This window comes from Megalops cyprinoides, chromosome 22, assembly GCF_013368585.1.
Source record: "Megalops cyprinoides isolate fMegCyp1 chromosome 22, fMegCyp1.pri, whole genome shotgun sequence".
Taxonomy (NCBI): Eukaryota; Metazoa; Chordata; class Actinopteri; order Elopiformes; family Megalopidae; genus Megalops; species Megalops cyprinoides.
This window is the reverse complement of record NC_050604.1, coordinates 2,783,361-2,805,503: the sequence shown is the minus strand read 5'-3', so window position 1 is coordinate 2,805,503 and position 22,143 is coordinate 2,783,361. Positions and strand designations below refer to the sequence as shown.

Below are 22,143 nucleotides of genomic sequence, written 5' to 3'. Positions count from 1 at the left end.
AGAAAGTGCATGCAACTCAAGGTGCTTTAGAAAAAAGTTGAAAACAGCTGTATTGTCCACCTTTGTAATCAAGAGTGGAAATTTGACTTCAGCTTGAAAATTTGACAAAAATATAAAGTTAAACATCACTGAATAACACTATAACACTGAATAACAAATCAGTATTGGATATTAATTAATATTGAATTAATTTACATTGAGCAACGTTTAAGTTACACATCATCACAAAATGTCCCCATATGGTAGCTAATGAGCCACAATATCAAAACGTATTAACGAAAATTTGCTTTTCATTCACAGGGTCACTCAGAACGATTTGGTAGGCTATTTCGTTTTATAGCAACGTTGGCTAACTAGTAACACCAACAACAGCTTATTGGTCGGAAACGCAACAGAATCCGCTACCCGGGCTGCCAGGTTTGGCATAATTTTTTTTCCTAATTGGTAGTGATTTCGCACTGACTTGTGTGACTGAAATAGCAATAGTTTGGTTTCCTTACTGAGATCGGGTCAAACTAAACAAAATAAAACATACACTTTAGCCATGAATTTCAGCACTCGTTCCTGCACAGAAATAGCCACGGTTTGTTTCCACGGTTAGCAGTTTATTGTAAGTAAACACTTGGCAGAGTGTTGTTTTAGTGCTTTTTCCAAAACGAAACTTGGGAATCGGTTTTGATAGTGTGTAACACGATTTAAGCTTTTTATGTGACGTCACTTGAAATCAGACTGGCAACCCTGTCGAAAAGACCGACTGTGGTTATCACAAATACGCGTTTCTTTAGAGCCTTTTATTTCCTATTCAACCAGCGCTCGCTACGCCCCTGCCCATTTCCGCTCATTGGTGGAACGTCAGTTTTAAGGGGGGCGTCATCTGATCCGGAAGAACGTGGCTGCGGGAGCTAACTGAAGCTTAATAATGCTAATGAAAACATAATGAACCATGTAACATAACAGGCGCGCCACATAGCATGAAAAATAAGTTACGTGCAAAAGGGTTAAAAAAACTAAATTAATTAAAAATCTTCTCTCATGTGCTTATCGCCAGCGTGCCAGTGATTACGCTGCCACGTGCCAATGGTGGCACGCGTGCCTAAGGTTGCCGACCCCTGCTTTACAGTAACAGTGCAGTGGCTTGCTGTAACGGTTAACCGTTTAGCCAGCAGCTAACTTGCTCAGCACAGAGCGGGGAAAGAGAGCGGGAGAGGGTTGATCTGGGGAAAGCTGATTACAGCAGGCAGAGCACAGAGAGCCAGCAGTTCAAGTTCCGGTTAAACAGCAGAACTCGGAGTTCTCTCCACCTTACCGTGATCTTGTGATACAGGGTGGCACACTGTTACAAACCCACATAATGCATTCCCATTATGCACAGAGCCCAAGATTGAGTGTGGGCATCTGATTCTAGTTTAATCACTAAAGCAGCTGTTCCGAAGTTAGGATTTAAGTTTGGAGCCACCAGAAGATCAAACATTTAGCTTCAAAAGTTGGTATTAGTGTCTTATCAGGAAAGAACTTCCGATCCCCTTTGTGTGCTTGAACTCTGTCTCATTTCCTCTTGACATTCTGGGCTCCGTTGTGAGGATTAAGTCATGGTCTTGCCCTTTTACATCTTTGATGTTTGATATCAGGGAAAATGAACTCTTAAGCTTCTGCTCATGGTGTCTTTATATGCGGCTCTCGCCTGGAGCAGTGATGCAGTGGGGCTGCAGTAAGACAGCCCTTCTTCCCTTCCCCTTTCTTCCGCTTCTCCTCATCTGTGCACAATGGAGCAGGTCTCCTGCACCACACGGCTGTCTTCCCAAGTGCCTGTTTTTAATTCCCAGAGTGGGTGCAGCTGTCTGTGCACTCTCTTCCAGCTCTCCTATCAGTTCAAGAAGTGGTGAGGGACAGGGTGAGCTCCACAGCACTGACCTGGTCTCCCCCCAGTCCAGCTCCACCTGCACTCTGTAAGGAGTAACACAGCAGTCCTGCACTCCTTCAATTCTAGCAGGAGGAATTGTCTCTTTGACCAAGAATGGTGTGATGTAAACAGCAGTGCTTCTGTTAACAGCTAACCTCTTCCTCATCAGAATAAGCTTCTGTTCTCCAGGCTGTTCCTATTTAAATAGCAATGGCTCATATCCCCAACAAGCTGTCTGCAAATACTGCTACTTTTTCCAGTTTAAACAATAATGGCTCATATTTCCAAGAAGCTGTGACCCTCAGCATGATTATTCTACAGGATTAAAAATGTGCCTTACCGTAATATGATTTCTGAACATATGTTAATGATATGGCTTTTGTGAAAATTATGTGTTTCCACATCTGTATCACTTTAGGAAGTATCATTAATAAACATGTCATTGGCTTTGACTGGCTGTGCTCCAAGTAAACACATGCAGGCATAATCCATACAGAGCTCTCTGGTACATGCCAAAGCACTGATGAATCAGTGATGTTGGGTTTAAATCCCTATTGACTTCATGTGGATTTACATTCTTATCTTAGGCATCAATTGTTTAAATAGTGCTGTCTGAAAAGATTATGTTAAGGTGTTCCTTTTTCCAGCAGTAGGTTTAGGGATCCTACTCTTTAACTATTGAAGTTCTAGGTGGTAATGCATGCTTGTGTTAATGTTGCCATTGAGCAAAAGTTTGATAACTAGCCAGCTAGGTAAATACTTTTGAGAAGGGGATTCCAGCTGTCAGGTCGCACTGGACTCAGAAATAAATGTGCAAGCCAGAGGCAGGAGCACGGCTCTACATCGGCTCCCTGGAGGTAGGCTGCTAGTCATAGGGTGGTAACGTTAGTTAGCTAACTTAACCCTATGACAGTTGTCGGTTACTGGCTATCAGATACGCATCCACTGACGACACACTTCTGTACCGATTTTAAAATCAGCTACATCTAAATAGATTTTAATCCAGTTGTTCTCCTCCAGCAAAAAGTTATTGGCGTAGCTATTGTTAATGTTGCCATGTGAAAGGAGTGAGATGCTACCTGTTGCTCTGTGTAATTAGGCAAAAAGAAATTGCTGCCATTTCACATACAGCTTGTTGCATCCTGATCCCTTCCAGCTCTGCCAGTAGGCTGGCTCTCTCCCTCCCTGCTCTGGCACCCTGATTGGGACATCCCCGTTATGAATGATACTGTCATCACGACATCCACATTATGACTGGCGCTCTGGTTTTGAATGGCAACTTGATTTTGAATGATTTTTTGATTGTGATTGACACGTTGACTGTGACTGGCAGCTTTATTGTGGCTGACACAATTTTGGATGACATCTTGATTTTGGCTGACACATTGATTGTGACTGAGAGCTTAACTGTGACTGACAAATTGATTTTGAATGACCCCTAGATTGTGGCTGACAGGTTGATTATGTCTTATTATGACCGACACATTGATTTCAGATGGTGTCTTGATTTTAGCTGACACGTTGATTATAGCTGACGGCTTGATCTGTGACCGACACCCTGATTTTGAGTCACTCCTTGATTTTGTCTGATTTTACACATCCTAATTATGAATGGCACCTAGGCGGCGTCTCAGGATCCTCTCTCCCTGACTCACTCTGCATTCTCCCCCCCTCTAGATTCTGATGACTCTGGATGTGTGTTGCTGAACACTTCAAGAAAAGTAAGCCTTCATCTTCATCTACACACAGACACATTTGTCAAATAAGAAGGCTTATTAGTGCAGCTGGCATGTGATTAGCATGAAAGGCTGATAAAGACATAGACTTGAGTCTGAAATCATTATTCATAATAGACATGAGTAAGTAATGAGCAGAGGAGAGTGGGATTTTCTCTGCCCAGCTCCATCTTTCTTATGTTCTCTTTAAACTGCTCTGACGATCACTGTGATAAATATTTTTTTTAACACCTTACATCCATTGTCTTTATACCAGCATCATAACACCATGTCAGCAATTTAGAATAGTGATTAGCGTTCAGCTATATAATATAATATACTAACAAAGGGATGTATATAGAATTGATGTAAGCTGCCTCAACATTTGCTGAGAAAATATATAGAATAAATATTCGTCCTTGATTATATTGCTCGCAGCACCAGTCACAAAGACACAAAAGTACTCCTGGATCAATCGCTGTTGTCAGTAAGCTTTGTGTGTTTTGTGAGTGAGGTGTCCTATAGAGCCCCATCGGCACTGTGCTGTGGCGCGCTGTGCCTAACCCAGTAACCCCCACAACTCTGTGCACAGTATGTGAAGCTGATGAACTTTGAGGAGGAAGTGCGCGCCCACCGGGACCTGGACGGCTTCCTGGCGCGGGCCAGCATCCTGCTGGACGAGACAGCAGCCTCGCTGGACGACGTGCTGAAGCGGATGCTGCACCACGTGGGCCAGGACAGCCACGCAGATGAGCCCGGCTGCAACTTTGAGGAGGTCATGAGCATGCTGTTCACTGACGCTGGGGCCCAGGAGGTCAATGGTGAGATTAACCAAACCGTCAGGGGGGTCACTCCAATGTCCAGTGTGCCATGTGTCTCTCCCATGGGTGTGACTCTCTCCCTGCATAGACATGGTGGACAGATCACTCCTTTTGCGTTGTCTGTGGATGTGTCCACACTGTACATGTAGACATCATATTTGACTGCTGAGGAGGACAGCACTATTCCCTGAAGCTCTCCTGCTGAGGAATATGTAGGTGTGTGCAAACTCTCATTTTAGTCAGTCATTTAGCAAGTTCCTTTAGTAAGATCCTGCATAAGGAGTACAGTTAAGGAACAGTTCTGCTCAGACGCTCAGATCAAGTAATAACAGTAGTCTCTGTAACAGCAAAAATATCTAAGTACTTATACTAAGTGCTATTGATGAGAAATGAATGAAGTCTTACCTCCTCCACCACCAGCTGCCCATCATTTTTCATCTTCCAATGAGAAATAACCAAAAACTCTGAGTTCAGACAACAGGTCACATTCAATCAACACGTGACACGTGACTAGCTTTTATCTTAGCATTACTAGTAAGGATGGATGTTCACTTTAGAGGAGAGCTAAACAAGGTCCTCAGACAGTTTGGATGAAAGATATATTTTTTGCTTACATTTTTGAGGGTACACAGTACATTAAGAAACATTTCTTCAGTAGGTTAAACATGGCTGAAGCACTTTGGCTTTAGCTAATAAAAATGTTCTTCTTTTGAAACTGAATTTTTCATTGGGAATGGTAACAGGCTCATCTACTAATCTTGGAGTGCTTTCCACAATTGATATCCATAGTTATTGCAACTATATTCCAGTGCCAGTTTATGCCACTTCAAGGTAGTCACTAGAACAGGATTTGGTTTTGATAATTCAGTCCTGTACAATTCTACAAAGCTGTATTGGCTGTCTTTGACTCTGATAGGTCACTCATGTACACAGCTGTCAGACTTTATGCCATCATAACAGTGGCGAGTGTGGTGATATCATGTGTGGAACTCCAATATACATATACACCACTAACATCAGGCACGTGGGAGAACACAGTGGAGAAGCACCTGTGTCTTCACTGAAATAATGATTTTTTTGAGATACATATTGAAAAAAATTTGCGAACATTTGCGAAAAATCCAAATATGTGCAAGTTTCTTTTGTTTCATTCATTTTTTGTTGTCCAGGGCCCTGACTTAGGGTCCACAAGGGCTCAGAAGGGGTCTGCCCCTCGGTTATCCTATGAGGGCACTGCCACAAATCAACATATGAGAAATAAGGGAGTTTGCAGCATTTTTTAAATTTGCATGCAAATAAGTGTGCATTGCACTTTTAGCATAATATTTCTGTACTTAAAAGCAGCAGTTTTAATGGAGGACTAAATACCGGATCAGCATCAATGAGTATGAACATTTTTGCTGTTCTTTTTGTGTCTGTGTTTGCCCCCTTTTCACTTGTGTTGTAACATTACTGAATTTCTATCTTTTTGGTTTTCTTATGCAGACAAATCTCAAAGTTTCGTTTTCTTTGACGACGGTAAGCTTTGATACCCTTGGGATATACATGTCAACATCAGTTACCATGACATTTTATTCCGTTGGTGCTCGGTAAAAGTCACAGTGGGTGTGTTTTGTCTTGTGCTCCTTGTAGGGCTGGGTTGATATTTAAAGTTCTCAATAACCCATCAGTACATTACATTACCAGTAAATGACTACAGACATTTTTCCAGTTTTCCTTCTACTGTAAATGTCCATTTAATATATCACAGTTGATATTTTATTGTCTTTATCAGCATCATGTCATGGTTAGATATTATTTTAAAATGAATATGTCTCATGAATAAATAAGTTAGATAAATAAGAAAATAAGCTGAGTTATTATTATTATTATTATTATTATTGAATATACAGTACTCAAACTAATACAGGCCCACATTGATAGCCTGATGACCTCACATTAAAATTGTTTATCAACAATGTATTCAAAACAAAAAATTGGGTTATCGCCCCAGCCCTAGTTCCTTTTTTGTGTCATGACATCATAAGTCACAGTGCATTGTGATTGGCTGAAAAGGAATACACTTGGTGTTGACTGAGAAGCACAAGGGTAGTAAGCACCCTTTTGTCTATTACCTGTCCCTCCTCCAAATACTGCCACCCCTCCCTCTTCGCACACACACAGGCCTAGGGTGGGGGATGCTGATTACTGGGTGCCTTGTTGATCACCTATTTCTTTGCCATTATCTCTTTATTTCCTTCACTTGCCATTTGTAAACGAGTTGAGTGGGAGAGCTTTGCCAAGATGAGGCAAAGCTTGGCATGACTGTAGTTATCGCGGTTATGACAGTCAAAGCTCACAGAGCAGCTTGAACCTCTTCTCCACTGAGGGCCAAACCTAGGGCTTGAAGTCAGCCCAGAAGTTCCTGATGCTTCTCCACTTGCTAGTTCCAGGCTAAAAGCAGCTGGTTGAGATACTAGATTAATCTTTGTACCCCCAGGACCATATAGACCTGGGTTTAGGGTGGAAATATGTCATACTCACACGTTATGTACAGAACGTACAATACTAGATGTACATCAGTACCATTTTTTCAAAGTAACAACACCAATCTCCTTAACTTACATATCACAAAGAATGGAAGGATTTCAAACCTCAGACAGTTTTAGTCCACAAAGGACAGTCAAGCTCTGCTAGCTGTTTGGCCTGATTCCAAAATACAAACTGTTGAACAGTATTATTTGTTACTGCTAATGGAAAGTCATGACAAGATGGGTACATATTAAAATGTGAAAAAAGGTCACAAAAAATGAAGGTAAAACAGCAGTAAAGGTCTGTTGCAGTTGGAATATTGTCACTGCTACATATTGATATCTTGTGGTTGGGCTTAAAGCTGCACTAAGCCCAAACTGGAACCACATGGCAGGCTCATGAGGTGGTGCTTAAACTTCTATGTGGAGCTGGGCTGAAATTGAGTCTCATAGTGGAGAAAGGGCTAATGACCACCACAAGTCCAGGATAACAAAGGAAACATGCCCTGGCAGTGTAGTGCACTCATCTCAGTTACAGAGAAGTGAGGATTTACCTGTGAATAAATATGAGAGCATGATCTTAAACCCCCTTTCTTTGACATCAGTTCATCAGTGAGTGTTCTTTACAGATACTGAGGGGGGTTTACAGGATGTTTGGAGTTAACCTTGCCTCATATGTCTTCAGTGACGGGCATTTCTAGGATAAACAGAGACTGATCCTGTTCTTCTTTATAATCAGATTTGAAACTTGGCCACTCGTCAGACAGACAACAGCCAGGTTGAAATTGCACTGTGAATTAAATAAGCTGTTGTAATGAAAAAGCACTTAAAGTAGATTGACACCCTTGGTAACAGTGCCATTGTTTCATCCTTAATAAAAGCCCTGAATGTCATGGGGCGGGAAAGAGAGGAGTTTGTGTAAATCCATTTCACTGACTGTAAACACATAGCCCACCAGATTATTGTGCATGGTGATGAGCGAAACATACCTAAATCTGCCTTCAACCTGAGAGCAGACATCCCTTCTTTAGAGTCCCCTTCTTTGGTATTATGCTTCTGAGAAAAGCATAGGATACAGCCACCTGCTGTACACCAGAAGACTCTTGAGTGTTTTTTTCCTCCATGAAAGTTGCCATTGTGTGTGATTCAGGGGTACTGAAGACAGGGGGCACTACAGCAAAGGCTTGGACTGTTTGCAGTATACTGTAGTCATCCTTTGAGGTTATGATGCGCTCCTTGGCATTGGGGCATTTTCCTGCATTTCTCAGATCAGGGCTCCCACAAGGGACCAATGGCATGGTGCGAAAGCAGCCAGTGTGAAAACAGATGTGCAACAGGTGGAAAGAGCACCTGTTGAAGAATTCTGAGGCAGAAGATCAAACAGCAGCTGTCTGCCTACAGAGGTGATCAAACAGCAGCATCCTTTCCCTGTCTGAGACATGATGGCATGCTGACAATAATGGTGATGCAAGGACCACTCAACTGACCATATGACCAACATTTCCATGGAACCTCATAGACTCAGAATGGCAGAGCAGTAAATGTGCAGCACATTTTAGATGCAGCGACTGGCTGGATACCTGTGTATTTTAGAGAAAGTCAGAGATTCAGCACAGTTTCAGATGTGTAATGAATCTCGTTTGATGCAATTGAATTGATACCTGTCTGTGATCTGATTGAAGCAAAGCACTGGAAACTGAAGCCTTAGTGGATCAAGTTCTAAGTTTGAAGGGAGAACTCCAAACACACCAAAATACCACCCTTAATGGGGTTTTTTATGATGGGAGTCACAGGAGTGTGTAAAATTCATGAGAATGTTGCTGGTCCCAGATTGACCTAGGAGGCCAGTTAATGTCCTATGCTGCAGTTTTCCCTCTTCTACCTTTGGAGTGCCTGCCCTGGAGGAGTCAGCTACACAGCTCCATGCATCACTCATAGCCTCAATCCACAGCAGATACTGCAGAAACTAGACCTCATCCATGGGCTCAGAATCTCCCCAGCTGATACCGGGCCTCGTCCACTGGGGTCAAAACCTACCCAGTCATTCTAATTCCATTACATTTAGTATGATCTAATTACAGGATGTTCAGTATTTAATGTATACTTTAAGTATGTGAGTAAAGCATGCTGGTAGACATTGTAAATTTTGCATTTTGAATATGTAGCTGTGTTAGTCAGTCTCAGAGAGGGAGACATACTTCAGCCATGCCAGACCTGGGACAGTCTCAGAGAGGGAAACATACCTCAGCCAGGCCAGACCTGAGACAGTCTCAGAGAGAGAGAGACATGCCTCAGCCAGGCCAGACCTGAGACAGTCTCAGAGAGGGAGACAAGCCTCAGCCAGGCCAGACCTGGGACAGTCTCAGAGAGAGACATGCCTCAGTCAAACCAGATTTAGGACAATCTTACAGAGACAGACAGATGTACTGGTTGTCGCAGTGAAAGCATGATGATTGGAGTCAGTAGTTGTAGTGACAAGAATGTCAATATAAAGATTGTAAGGCGTACAAAGACAAAACTAGTTTCTCACCGGCTCCTGGCTCAGCAGCATTTTGCGCTCTTTTCTGAGAGCTTTGAGGAACATTTTCTCTACTCCCCTCGCCCGCGTGACAGGGGCCACCTCTGCGCTGTTGGGATTGGACAGGTAACGTTGCTCTGACGTCAATGAGAAAGGGAATGTGCCTTGATTATCATGTGCCTGTCGGGTCCTCTTCCATTAATTGAACTGAATCACAATCCAGCCCCTTCTCTCTGTCTCTGTCCCCCTCCCTCCCCTCTCCTTCACTTCTGAAATGCTGTTGTCATGGTGACGATCGTCGTTCAGCAGCATGAATGGAGGATTGGTGTTATTGAGGAGCTTCTGTGGTGTCCTGAATAGAGCAGCAGGCTGAAAGGAAGTGATCAGGGTGTAGGTGAAGCCTTCATGGGGCTGTGTCTTATCAAACGCAGTGCTCAAAATGACACTTGGGCTACTTCAAGTGGGAGCTGCCCCTTTTCTCTCAGTAAGTCTTCTTCACCACCTAAACAACTGTAAAGACTTGAAATCCAGGAAGAATTAGATGAAACATCCAGCAGCCACTCTAAATCCCTTAACTAGGTACGAGCATTATTTTAAAGGATGACAAAAATTGCTGACCTGTTAACTTCAGATAGAAAAGGACTGCAAAACAAAATGATGTTATTTCCTCTGAGCAGTAAGTCTCCATTGGTAAGCATAGGGACCCTGACTTTCTGTAAAACAGCCCTGAAACCCTCCTTAGTCTCACCCTTCATCCCTTTCTGTCCTCTGTAGTACACCTGCTGTCTGAAACCATCCAGGGAGTGACGGCCACAGCTACTGGAGTTCAGTACCAGCAGTCTTGGCTCTGCATCCTGTGAGTTTCACTGTAGTGACAGTCTCTTTTTTCATCTCCCTGCACAGCTGCAGTGAGAGTCTCTGTGTTTCTGTCTCTTCAGAGCTGCAGTGATAATATGTGTGTTTCTCTGCACAGCTGCAGGGTGAATCTCCCTGTTTCCATGTCTCTGCACAGCTTCACTATGAATCTGTGTGTTTCCATATCACTGTGCAGCTGCAGTGAGAATCTGTTTCCATCTCTGCGCAGCTGCAGTGAGAATTTCTGTGTTTCTGTCTCTCTGCACAGTTGCAATGTGAAGAGCCTCCAGAGGCGTCATGTGTGCATCTCCCGCCTGGAGAGGCCGCAGAATTGGGGGGAGAACTGCTGCGAAGTTCGCTATGTCATCCTCATCCTGGCCCCGCACAAAATGGTACCTTAATGCTTTCCACAGTTCCCCATTTTCTGAGCCACAATCAGCCGGAGCTCCTGCACGTTCTTTTTTGTTTGTTTTTGTCATGAATGTTCCAAGCATTTGCATCTTACTATAATCATTCCAGTTCTCCTCAACAGATTTCGACATTCTGAAGAGTGTAATCTTGACCGCAAGGTGAATTCTGTTGTACACAAATCCTCCATCACATGTAAACATGATGTGTTTTTCTTCCCTCAGCCAAGCATGCATTTGACAGCAGATACTCACAGTGTCTGATTAAGGGGATGTAGACCAGTGAAAGAGAATTATCATAGGCTTAAATGTTGAAGCCAAAGGAGGACCGTCACCAATGTTTTTCACAGACCTCTACAGGACTCTGTTCTCTCTGCCTGATTAATATACTGTTCCTCTCCCCCACACCATCATAGAAAAGCACCAAAACAGCCATGGAGCTTGGCCGCACCTTCGCCACCATGTTCTCGGACATTACCTTCAGGCAGAAACTGCTGGAGACGAAGACCCAAGAGGAGTTCAAGGAGGCCCTGGTGATGCAGAGGCACCAGCTGACCGCTGCCAATCAGAAACCCGCCACCATGGGGGAGGAGGAGACGGACCCGCATAGCAATAAGCCTCTGAAGGTACCAGCTGTGCACATGAGGGAGAGAGAGTCATGCATAGAGGGCCACAGGACCCTACAGAGCGAGCTGAGCCTCAGGCTGTATGCTGCCTAAGAATGCCTGTCAAGCCCTCCCCTCGTCTCCCTGTCTCGGAGTCTCAGGCTACCAGAGCATGCGGGCTGATATTGTTCCACATACCTCTCACAGAAAGAAACCAAGCTGGCAAGAAGGGTGAGTGCCGGTAACAGTTGCCGCAGGCATGTTCTTGGCACTGATGCCAGCGGGTCCCAGAGTGCTGGGAAAGTGAGAGTGTTTCTGTAGGGCAGCCACGCTCGAAGAGGGCCCTGTCCGCTCACTCAGAAAGCAGCCATTACCATAATCACCTGCAGAATTAATCTATTCATGGCACCCATAGTACAAATGTCAACTTCTCCATAATTAATTTGGCATGTGTAATACACTGAAGGCCTCAGCCGGAATGGCTGTGAGACACAACTCGAAGCGGCTGAGCAGAGGGTTTAATCACATAAGCAACCACACATGCAAGTCAGGGCAGTATATTCCACCAACCCTGAGTCCTGCACAAGGAGACCAGAGGATAACACACTTAGAGCTAAAAAGCTCAGCTAAATCTCCAAGCAACTCATCATTTCTGTCTCTCCCTGGTCAGATTTCCCTGCGTGATGAGATTGTATCCGTATACATAATTTATACCATTCTATTTTCTCCTCTCTCCAGCCTTACATGCTTTTGTATTTAATCAATCAGCATACACTGGCTCTCTCACTGACAAATGACCTTCCATTTCCTGCCACCGTTGTCTAAACACATGCACAGTGTAATCAAGGCATGTTCTCCAAATCAACAGCATTCAAAGGCTGGTGGCAGCTATTGGATTGCGTGGCGTTAAAGACCTATTTCTTTTCCTAATGTCAACATTTTCTCGATGGCAAAACCGACATGCCGCAATCAAACATCACCCCTGTGTTTATCCATCAGCAAGATGAACGTTCTAACTGGTGTGCCACTCCCCGTGAAGACCCCCTCACCCCCCCACCGCCCTGTTTTGTAATCTGAGACAGCCCTCTTGAGGCCTGTTCCCACCATGCATTCACTCTCTTCTCTCCTTCATAGAGTGATAAAAGCTGTTTTTCCCGGCACCTCGCCGCATCAGGCAGCCTTCAGGAATGGCAAGCAGGTGGACAGTAATTCCACTCAAAGGCTTTGTTTAACAAAGTGCGGCCAGGCCTGGCACAGCTCCCTGGCAGTCAGCCCCACGCAGGCCCTTGTAATAATAAATGATTTCATTATGTACGGCTCTTTAACGGAGGGCGCTGTGTGTGCGGCTTCATAAAACGCCCACCCGCACAAAGAGAAATGAGCCTGAAACAGGGCATTCCAGCGTGTTTACTCAAAGGCAGCTTTGTCTCGATGCCAAAGGCAAACACACACTGCTACAAGAAGGAGCGTGCCAGCACGCTGCTCCAAAGGGCTTTTCCCCTTATGCGCTTTCATGTGCTACTCAGCCAAATCTAATGGCTGCTTGAATAATTACACTGTACAACAATGGCTTCAAGTCCAGGTGGACTTTTTGTCTTAATCTCAGCAAGACGCATCCACAGTGAGTTTTGATCATTTTAGGACATTCCAGGTACACCTCCTGGGCAAGATACTAGTCCATCAGGGTCATTACCCCAGTCTCTGACATAGACCCACAGCTCAGGCCAGCTAAACCACAAACATGTATTCATTTGCTCACCATTAGATCTCAGTTAGTTAACTCTCTTTGTTTCATTTTAAGATGTAGTGTGAATGCTATCTATGATCTGTGGCTGTTGTACTGATCTGTCTCGTTTCAGTGCAAAGACTTCCTGAGAGCCGGCAGGGGGATTTATGAGGACCTGTGTCGCCGGCTGCCCCTCTACCCCTCAGACTTCACAGACGGTATGCAAGCTACCGCCTGCAGACTCATACTCTGTCCTTCAGCACTCTATCCAGGAACTAAGGAACACGGTGCTCTTGTGTGGCTCATTAAACATCCATCATAACATTAAATGAATAAAGCCAGCACCAATTAAAAACCTGTGGGACAAGAGGTGGCAGTTTTCGCCTTCGCCATTGCTGTCCTCTGTTTCCCGAGGAGGAGGAGGAGCCCAGCAGCCAGCGTGGATCTTCCACCTGGCGTGCAGAGCTTCAGCACCATGGACAGCTCCTTCTGTGTCACTGCAGATCCCGGCCGGGCCAGCTGTACCTCAGCAGGGAGGCGCTGTGCTCGCAACTGCTCTCTCTCTCTCCTGCCCCTACTCCATGTCTCCACTGAGGCAGCACAGCCCTACACACTAGCTTTTTAGCTTCTGACAGTTCACTGTTTATTGTTCTCCGTATAACAACATATATATATATAGCAATAACAATCTAAGTTCCAAATTTCCAAATCTTCAGCAGTTCATGTATCTTCAACATTTGGTAGACCTGTGTCTAAGGACTCAAATCTTATTGTTTTAAATCTTAGTGACTTAAATTTTGGTGAGTTATAGGTTTAGACAGGCGGCAGATCTCCGGTGTTTAGTGGTGTAAGTATCACGCTGTGAGCAGTGCTAGGATTGACACTATGGTGTGACTCCATAATCCCAACCGCCACATGCCAGAGTTGCCTATTTGAGCCTTTGTCATGAAAAGTCTGGAGGTGGAACAAATGTCCCTGCAGTGCTGGAGTATACATACTGCCTACAACATCTCTGAACTCATCCCTTTAGTTTCATGCAGGATTAAAAAGGCCAGGGGTCCACTTTAATATTCTCTGAACCTGAGTTTAACCAGAATACTCCACCAAACTCCTGCAATGTAAGAGTATGCAGATGTGGAAGGTGTAAAACTGTAGTTCGCCTTCATCTCATTAACCAACTGTAGTAATGACAGTGATATTTACATATCGTCACTAATCTCTCCTACCCACCTCCTGTGTCCATCCTTAGGTGTGATCGGGGGTAACAAGACCCTTCTCAAGTATGTGACCACCGCCATCTTCCTCTACATCGCCATCTTGCTGCCCGCCCTCGCCTTCGGCTCGCTGAACGACGAGAGCACTCGAGGAGAGATCGGTGGGTCCGCCTGGCCCTCTGAGCAGCGTCCCCTGCTGGAGCCACTGAGGCCACTGGCAGTATATTCAAACCTGTGCTTCCATGGTATTATATGATCACATGGCTGGAGTATTAGAATTATCATGAGTCATCTGTTTTTCGGTAAGCTGTCAGTGGTGGTGAAAGTCACTGAATGGCTGAACATCTTAGCAGCAAACTGTTTCACTATTGAAAGGTCCATGTGATGTGCATTTGATAAATATTATATTTATGATTTTTATTTAAAAGAAGCTTTTTTAAAGGAAAAATGCATTTCCAAATGCTTAACACATACAGGTGATATTTCTCCATGGCCATGCAAACAAAGCCACTGAAAGTACCTGTTTTCCTCACTGGCCCCTGCCCCAGTGGTGGGATGAGATAATTGCAGCCATCAGAGCTGCAGAATCCACACCATCTACTGCTCCTATACTCCCAGCTCCTGGCACCTCAACTTCCCTTACCTGGAGAGAAGTCTAATGAAGTGTGACACTGTGTGTGTACCTGTGTGACAGAAGCTGACAAAAGCTGTTGCGGCTATTTTTATGCTAATTCCTCTGTTGCTCTAGTGGTTCTTTGTTAGGCCTTTCCATGCCATGAGATTTGGCCAGGTGATCTTTGTTCTAAGGACCATATATATATATATATATATATATATATTTATGCATTATTGATCATCATTTATGCATCATTGATATGTTTACATTGGTTTTTCTTCTTAATGCTTTGTCACTGCTGTGACTTGCTGTGCTGTAACTACATCCTTGCTCTTGCAGCTTTTACGATAGGTACTGTATGTATCTTGCCATGATGACCTTCTGAGGCATTCTGAATCAAATAACCCCCAAAGGAATACATAATAATAAAACAACAATTATAATATCCCTGAACAGTCCCTCTCCCTGGTGCTGACAGTGTCACTGTGGGCTATTACTGTGTCCTCTTCACAGATGTCCAGAAGACGATTATTGGCCAGAGCATTGGGGGGGTCATCTACTCCCTATTTGCAGGGTCACCGCTGGTCATCCCTCTGACCACTGCGCCTCTTGCCATCTTCATCAGTGGTGTGTGCCCGTGCCTCCTCTGTTTACCCACAATGCACTGTAGTGTAAACACCCCTGTATACACAGTGGAGGGAAGGAGCGAGGCTCTGTACTCATTCTGTCCCCCACTGAAGAATTTCACAGGCAGCATTTGCTACTTTGTACCTCATTACACCTGAAAAAAATTTGCTCAATTTACCATGTGCTGAGATGATTATTTATACATTTGAGTCCATAATGGGCTGTTTGTATTTTAAAAAGGATTGCAGGCCAGTGAGAAGGATGATCTTTTAACATCGTAGATGTCTATGTGCGCAAAGGCTAATTATCGTTGGAGTGATGACCGTCTGATCTTGAAAGATGCATTCTTGCTGTGCTAAAAATCCATTATCAGGAGGCTGTTATGAAAACTTTTTCCTGGCTGGGAAGGAGGAGTTGTTAACCGTTGTCTAACTTGCACAAAAATTGGGCACTATATTGAAAGCAGTGCTGCAGAGTTGATGAGCTGTGCTCTGCAGAAATTAGAGTGATGGAGGTTCTGGGTAGTGCTAGCCTGTCATGGAGACAGTCGTGTTGTGTTGCAGTGATCCGGGGGATCTGTGACGACTACGACCTGGACTTCCCTGCCTTCTACGCCTGCATCGGCCTGTGGAACAGCTTTTTCCTTATCTTGGGCGGTGTCTTCAACGTCAGTCTGCTCATGAAGCTCTTCAAACGGTCAGTCTGACAGTCGGCCAATCAACATCAGGGCATCGTGGCGTGGGATACCCCACATACTCCTCTACGGTACATGTCGAGCTCAAGGCCATTGGTTCAATCCAAACTGGTCCAAAGTTTGTCTTGTTATGTGTAGAAGTATCCTGTCAAATAGGGCATTATTGTGGCACAGAGGTAAGGAGCAGGGCTCATAACCCAAAGGTGGCCAGTTTGATTTCCAGGTGGCCCACTGCTGTTGTAGCCTTGGGCAAGGCACTTAACCCAAATTGCCACATGTATGATTGGATAACATTTAAACAATTATAACTTGCTCTTGATAAGAGCATCTGCTAAACAATTTTATTTTAGTGCAACATACACAGCAGACGCTGTGAAGTGCCACCCTCTAAAATCAGAACAGCTTTGTAGGACAGCCAGTCACAACCAATGAGGGAAGTGGTGGCTGTTGAAGGCAGATGCGTGTGTTTGCGTCTTTGGAAGTAGTGGTGTTAAAATCTGCCTATCAAATATCTCAAATCTGAGATATTTGATAACTCGCTGCCGTGTTATACTCTAAATCATAGAATGTACATTAGGTGGCCCACCTAGGGACTGCAGACTCGTCAGAATAGTGCAATACTTAAGACTGACTATGAGCGTAAGTATCAGTGGGTTTCGAGCGGTACGGCAAGAACATATGGAAAAACCTCGAATCCTGCTACGTGCGTCATTAGAAATGGCCAAATGAGAAATCACAAACAAAGGTTAAGGCTAATATCTTTATTAATCCGAATTGTTCCAATAAGTTAGAAGTACCAAAATTACAGTAAACAGTATGGTACAGTGCAAATGATGATAAATACACATATACCTATACGGAGTCATATGGCTATACGCTGAATGCGCAGGAGTCCGTGCTGACGGAGCTCCCTATACAGTCACATGGCTATACGCTCAATGCGCAGGAGTCCGTGCTGATGGGGCTCCTTGAGTGCAGAAATCTTTCCCTTTATATACTGGAACCTTATGGAGTTGTTCAGCACACGAGGTGGGGTCATGGACAGAGCCCCAATAGGTTTTGTCATTATCTGGCTATTGATTGGTGCCGGTGTTTATTCTTGTCCTGATATTTGGGGCATGTGCATTGGTGTTCATTCTTTTAGCTTGCCGAGCAAATTTTCAGACTAAGGGTTAGGAGACCCTCTACTGTTCTAGAACTATCACCCCTTTGCTACTCGCATTTTATGGATCAAAATGAGACCAAACAAGACATGTGTACCTTGAACCAAACAGAATATACAGAAATAATAGTTGATAGCTGCAGGTTGGGATTTCACCACTGGTCAGGAGGAAGGGTCCCTTAAGGATTTGGGATTATCAAGATCCCGTGCCCTCTGTCTCTCCCTACCCCCTGGTTCTATCATAATAAAGAATTAGATGAACATTTGAAGATTCTAATTCTCCCTTGTTACATATTATCATCTTGCCTTTTCACACAAAGAACTACTCCTGCATGTTTAACTGGCTACCAACTATTGACTAATTGGCTACTACCAGCAGAGAGCTTGTGAGGAATGACTGCATTCAGTCAGGAGAAAATCTCAAGTGTCAAACTTTGGCCTAATTGTGTATGTTACTGTGTGTCATAAACAGTAACATGTTTCACCATCGAACAACTGTTATATAGTGAGATTTCTTTGTGGTCCACCCAGGTCAACAGAGGAGGTAATTGCTCTGTTCATCTCTATCGCCTTCGTGGGGGATGCGGTGAAAGGCACCATAAAAAGTAAGCTTCATTCCGGACACTTTACTGCTGTTGTGTTGAGAGACCTGGAGAAGCACAGTGGTTTTGCTTTTTGAGTTTACCTTCTGATGACACGCTTCCTTCTCTGTGTCAGTCTTCCATAAGTACTACCATGCCCCCACGCTGGTGAACGGCAGCATAGAGGAGCTCCACCGGATGCAGGAGATGCTGATGCAGGGGGAGAACACCACAGCAAACACTACAGCAACAGGGAGTAACGGCAGGCCCATCACGTTGCCGGAGTCCTTCATCCTGTGCACCAGAGAGAGACCAGTGCTCTGCCTGCTGCTGATGCTGGGCACGCTGTGGCTGGGATACACCCTCTACCAGTTCAAGAGGAGGTGCGTTCTCCACAGCACAAAGCTGACACTATATGCAATATACATTAGAACCCTGTTCTAAACTAGTCTTAATGTTACAGCAAGCTGCCATACATCAGTGTTCTGCTCTAAACTAGATCTAACGCCGCAGTGAGCTGCATTAAAGTAGTATTCTACTCTAAATTAATAAAACTGGTTTTCTATCTCTATAAACAGAGGACTGTGATGTTGAAAAATGAATGTTGAAATGCTCAATGTTGAAAAATGAACATAAAGCATTGCATAGCAGGCAAATGAATTCCATAACACCCAGTTAACCACTGATACTAGCTTCACTATTGAAGAAAAATACATAAAAACATTGAAGACAATGTGAGAACAACCACTACTCGCATTACATTCACTGCAATCTCAGTGTAGCCACAATGTTAACATACACATTAGTAAGGACAGAGAGGAGTTCAAATTGTGACCAGGACCAGGAAATAGCATCCTCGGTACAGATGTACCATCATTAGGAAAACTCATAAAACAGTTGTTCATGATTTTCTGTGTTAGAGAGGCTAGTCCTTTAGTGTGACCTTATCCAGTGCTGTGAAAGGCTGGGTAACTGCTAGTTTAGACTCAGGACACATGCAGACCAGTGTGCTCACTCCCTGTGTGCTAAAATTGCTTTTGGGGACCCTCTATTCACCATGACAGAAGGTTGGACTATGTCTGTTTACACATGCTACACATGCTTTGACGAGCTTCCTTTAGTGTTGATGAAGCTGCTATCTCTAAGAGCAGAGCTGTGAGGGAGGGTTAGTGGCTTTCAAAGAGATGCAGTGACCCCGACGGCCTTTCCTGGGAAAGTGCAGCCAGGCTGAAACGCTGGCAGAGAGAGAGGACAAGTGGCATGGGGCCAGCTGAGGGTAATTGGAGAGGGTAATTTTTTTGTCCCCGTGAAAGTGGCCTGATGTCTGACTCGTCTCTCTTCTCTCCCCTTTCCCCAGCCCATTCCTCCATGCCAAAGTGAGGGAGGTGCTGTCAGACTGCGCACTGCCCATCTCCGTGCTCATGTTCTCCTTTGTGGGCTCCTACTTGTTCAACGACATTGAGCGTCAGTATCACTGCCCCCCACACCGACCACAACATCACCCTCAGCCATACACTCACAGTGTCACACGTCTTTCAGATGAGAATTTACAGTAGATGTTTATTCATGAAGTCACTGAGAATGCCGAAAACATGATCAAAGATATCATAGATCACTGATATCCCAATGATCTTCTCCATATTATTTACTTATATGCTTTACTTACTGCTTTTATATTACCTTGAAATTAGTTTTAAAAACTGCAGTATCATGCATGCAGAGTAAGTGTTTTAGCCATAGCATAGTGTACATTTAGAGGCACTGTTCCTTGTTCAGTTCACATGGTGTTGTGTGCTGTGTATCCTGCAGTTCCAGTGTTCAATTTCCACGAAGGCCCCATGTTCACTGTGGCGCCTTTTGAGAAACTTTCCGCCATGAACATTGTGAGTGCCATGGGGCTGGGCTTCCTCCTTGCCTTGCTCATCTTCATCGACCAGAACATTGTGGTGTCCCTCACCAATGCCCCTGAGAACAGGTACGCCACAGCACTGCTCTGAGACCTCTCTATTCCCTACACCAACACAGCCACAACACAGAGACCTCTCTATTCCCTACACCAACACAGCCACAACACAGAGACCTCTCTATTCCCTACACCAACACAGCCACAACACAGAGACCTCTGTATTCCTTACACGAACACAGCCACGGCACAGAGACCTCTCTATTCCCTACACCAACACAGCCACAGCACAGAGACTTCTCTCTATCCTGACGCTGAGATGGTATCCACCTCACTTGGCCTTTAGGGCTGTGTGTCCGTTATTGCTTTATAGTTTACATTCACAATCAGTTGAATGTAGGCATTTTGCAAAAGTGGAGAAACTACTGTGTATTTGAATAACCATATGTCTTCCCGTCTCTGTTCCCACTTTTGTGTGTGTGTGCACGCGCATGCGTGCATGTGTGTGTGTGTGTTTGTGTGTGTGTGCGTGCATCAGGTTACTGAAGGGTACAGCTTACCACTGGGACCTTATGCTCTCTGGCTTCATTAACATCCTGATGTCAGTGCTGGGGTTGCCGTGGATGCACGCTGCCTTCCCCCACTCCACACTGCATGTGCGGCAGCTGGCCTATGTGGAGCAGCGTGTGGAAGGAGGACACCTCTACGAGACGTGAGTGCAGACACAGCGCTTCTCTGAGCTGCACAGCATATCACATACATGTTACCCAACTCACACCAGTCAGTGGCACAGAGTCAGCCATAGTATTTCACTACCGCCAAGCAAGGCACTTGTGCCTCATTCATTAACAAAGAGCTGGGCCAGGCACAGACAATTAGAGAATTAGACTATTACAACTGAGCAATTATAGTTACAACAATTACAGTTACAACTGTTAACCTGGAATGAAGCTGGTGGATCGAGAGCCGTTATTGGTAAGCCAGCGTTTTACAATAAACAGTGATTTGATAAGGGATCCCATAAACACATTTTCACAAACATTTAATACAATAAAAAATTAAACAGCAATCAACATTTTTGAGACAGGAAGGTTTCTCCTTCACAGTAGTATTTAATAATATCCCAAAGGGAAACCTGAAAACACACATGCTGCATGCAAATTAAGCATTAGAGATGAAACTGCATATTTGTGTGTGCGTGTGTGTGTGTTTGTGCATGTGTGTGCGTTTGTGTGTACATGTATGTGTTGCTTGCAGGATCGTGAGTGTGAAGGAGACTCGGCTCACCTCGCTGGCGGCAAACATCTTCATCGGGGTGTCGGTGTTCCTACTGCCCGTCCCCCTACAGTGGATCCCCAAGCCTGTGCTCTACGGCCTCTTCCTCTACATTGCCCTCACCTCTATTGATGGCAACCAGATGTGTGACCGCATGGCTCTGCTCCTCAAGGAACAGGTACAGCACCCTTTGCTGGCCTGTCTATGAGTGCAGTTTCTTAGTTCCACATCTGTCCATGTAATGCTGCACCGTCAGTTACCCATGCTCCTGCAGAACCTGATTATTTCTGATATGGGACCTGAGAAAGGGCTTTTGCCAGTGTAGCGGAGGGCTTTTTATGAATAAATGTAGCTGTCTCTCTCTTTCTCTCTCCCTCTCTCTCTCTGGCAGACATCCTACCCCCCAACCCACTACATCCGTAAGGTTCCTCAGAGGAAGATCCACTACTTTACAGCTCTGCAGATGGTGCAGCTGCTGATCCTTTGCGCATTTGGGATGTACCCTCTGCCCTACATGAAGATGATCTTCCCCCTGCTAATGATCCTGCTCATTCCCATCAGGTAGACATCCTGTTCCACTCCATAGACTGTGTCCAGCCCACTGCACTGACATCATATGCAAACAGGCCTCCCTTTGCAAAGACTTATGCTACAAAGCACCTGATTGGTCATTAGCCCAGTCAGTCACACACCTCCAGACAAGCATGAGGAATAGACAGAAAGAGGTTAAATTTAATCATTGTGAGTGGACCTCAAAAATGTCATCCTGTCACAGGTTAAATGTACCCAGAGGCTGAGCCCTTGTGAGGTAATGTCCCAGATGTGAAACAGCACAACTCTTTCCGCATTAAAAGTGGGTGTCATACACTGCCTGTGTGTATGCTGGGCGAGACCAATTCCAGGTTTCATTAAAATGGTGGCAGCACACTTCGGTACATGAGGGTGCACAAATAGACAGGGCACACAAAATCACATCAATCCCTGCTGAGAAATTAGAGCTGTTTGTCACCAAGA

At 44.7% G+C, this 22,143-nt stretch overlaps 1 protein-coding gene across 2 annotated transcripts in view; it reads left to right on the top strand.

Moving 5' to 3' along the window:
• The window catches only part of slc4a11 (solute carrier family 4 member 11), a 63,776-nt gene that overhangs the window by 37,801 nt on the left and 3,832 nt on the right, over nucleotides 1–22,143 (top strand). Inside the window, exons 4-20 of one of the 2 annotated variants that reach the window (XM_036516831.1) lie at nucleotides 3,578–3,621; nucleotides 4,208–4,436; nucleotides 5,922–5,954; nucleotides 10,239–10,320; nucleotides 10,588–10,711; nucleotides 11,143–11,352; nucleotides 13,191–13,275; nucleotides 14,307–14,432; nucleotides 15,401–15,514; nucleotides 16,078–16,210; nucleotides 17,902–17,975; nucleotides 18,088–18,334; nucleotides 19,309–19,415; nucleotides 19,761–19,926; nucleotides 20,393–20,566; nucleotides 21,112–21,307; nucleotides 21,521–21,690. In XM_036516831.1, the coding sequence (XP_036372724.1) occupies nucleotides 3,578–3,621; nucleotides 4,208–4,436; nucleotides 5,922–5,954; nucleotides 10,239–10,320; nucleotides 10,588–10,711; nucleotides 11,143–11,352; nucleotides 13,191–13,275; nucleotides 14,307–14,432; nucleotides 15,401–15,514; nucleotides 16,078–16,210; nucleotides 17,902–17,975; nucleotides 18,088–18,334; nucleotides 19,309–19,415; nucleotides 19,761–19,926; nucleotides 20,393–20,566; nucleotides 21,112–21,307; nucleotides 21,521–21,690 (2,314 nt within the window). The remainder of the gene's footprint in view (nucleotides 1–3,577; nucleotides 3,622–4,207; nucleotides 4,437–5,921; nucleotides 5,955–10,238; nucleotides 10,321–10,587; nucleotides 10,712–11,142; nucleotides 11,353–13,190; nucleotides 13,276–14,306; nucleotides 14,433–15,400; nucleotides 15,515–16,077; nucleotides 16,211–17,901; nucleotides 17,976–18,087; nucleotides 18,335–19,308; nucleotides 19,416–19,760; nucleotides 19,927–20,392; nucleotides 20,567–21,111; nucleotides 21,308–21,520; nucleotides 21,691–22,143) is intronic. The other variant, XM_036516832.1, reaches the window with a different exon arrangement.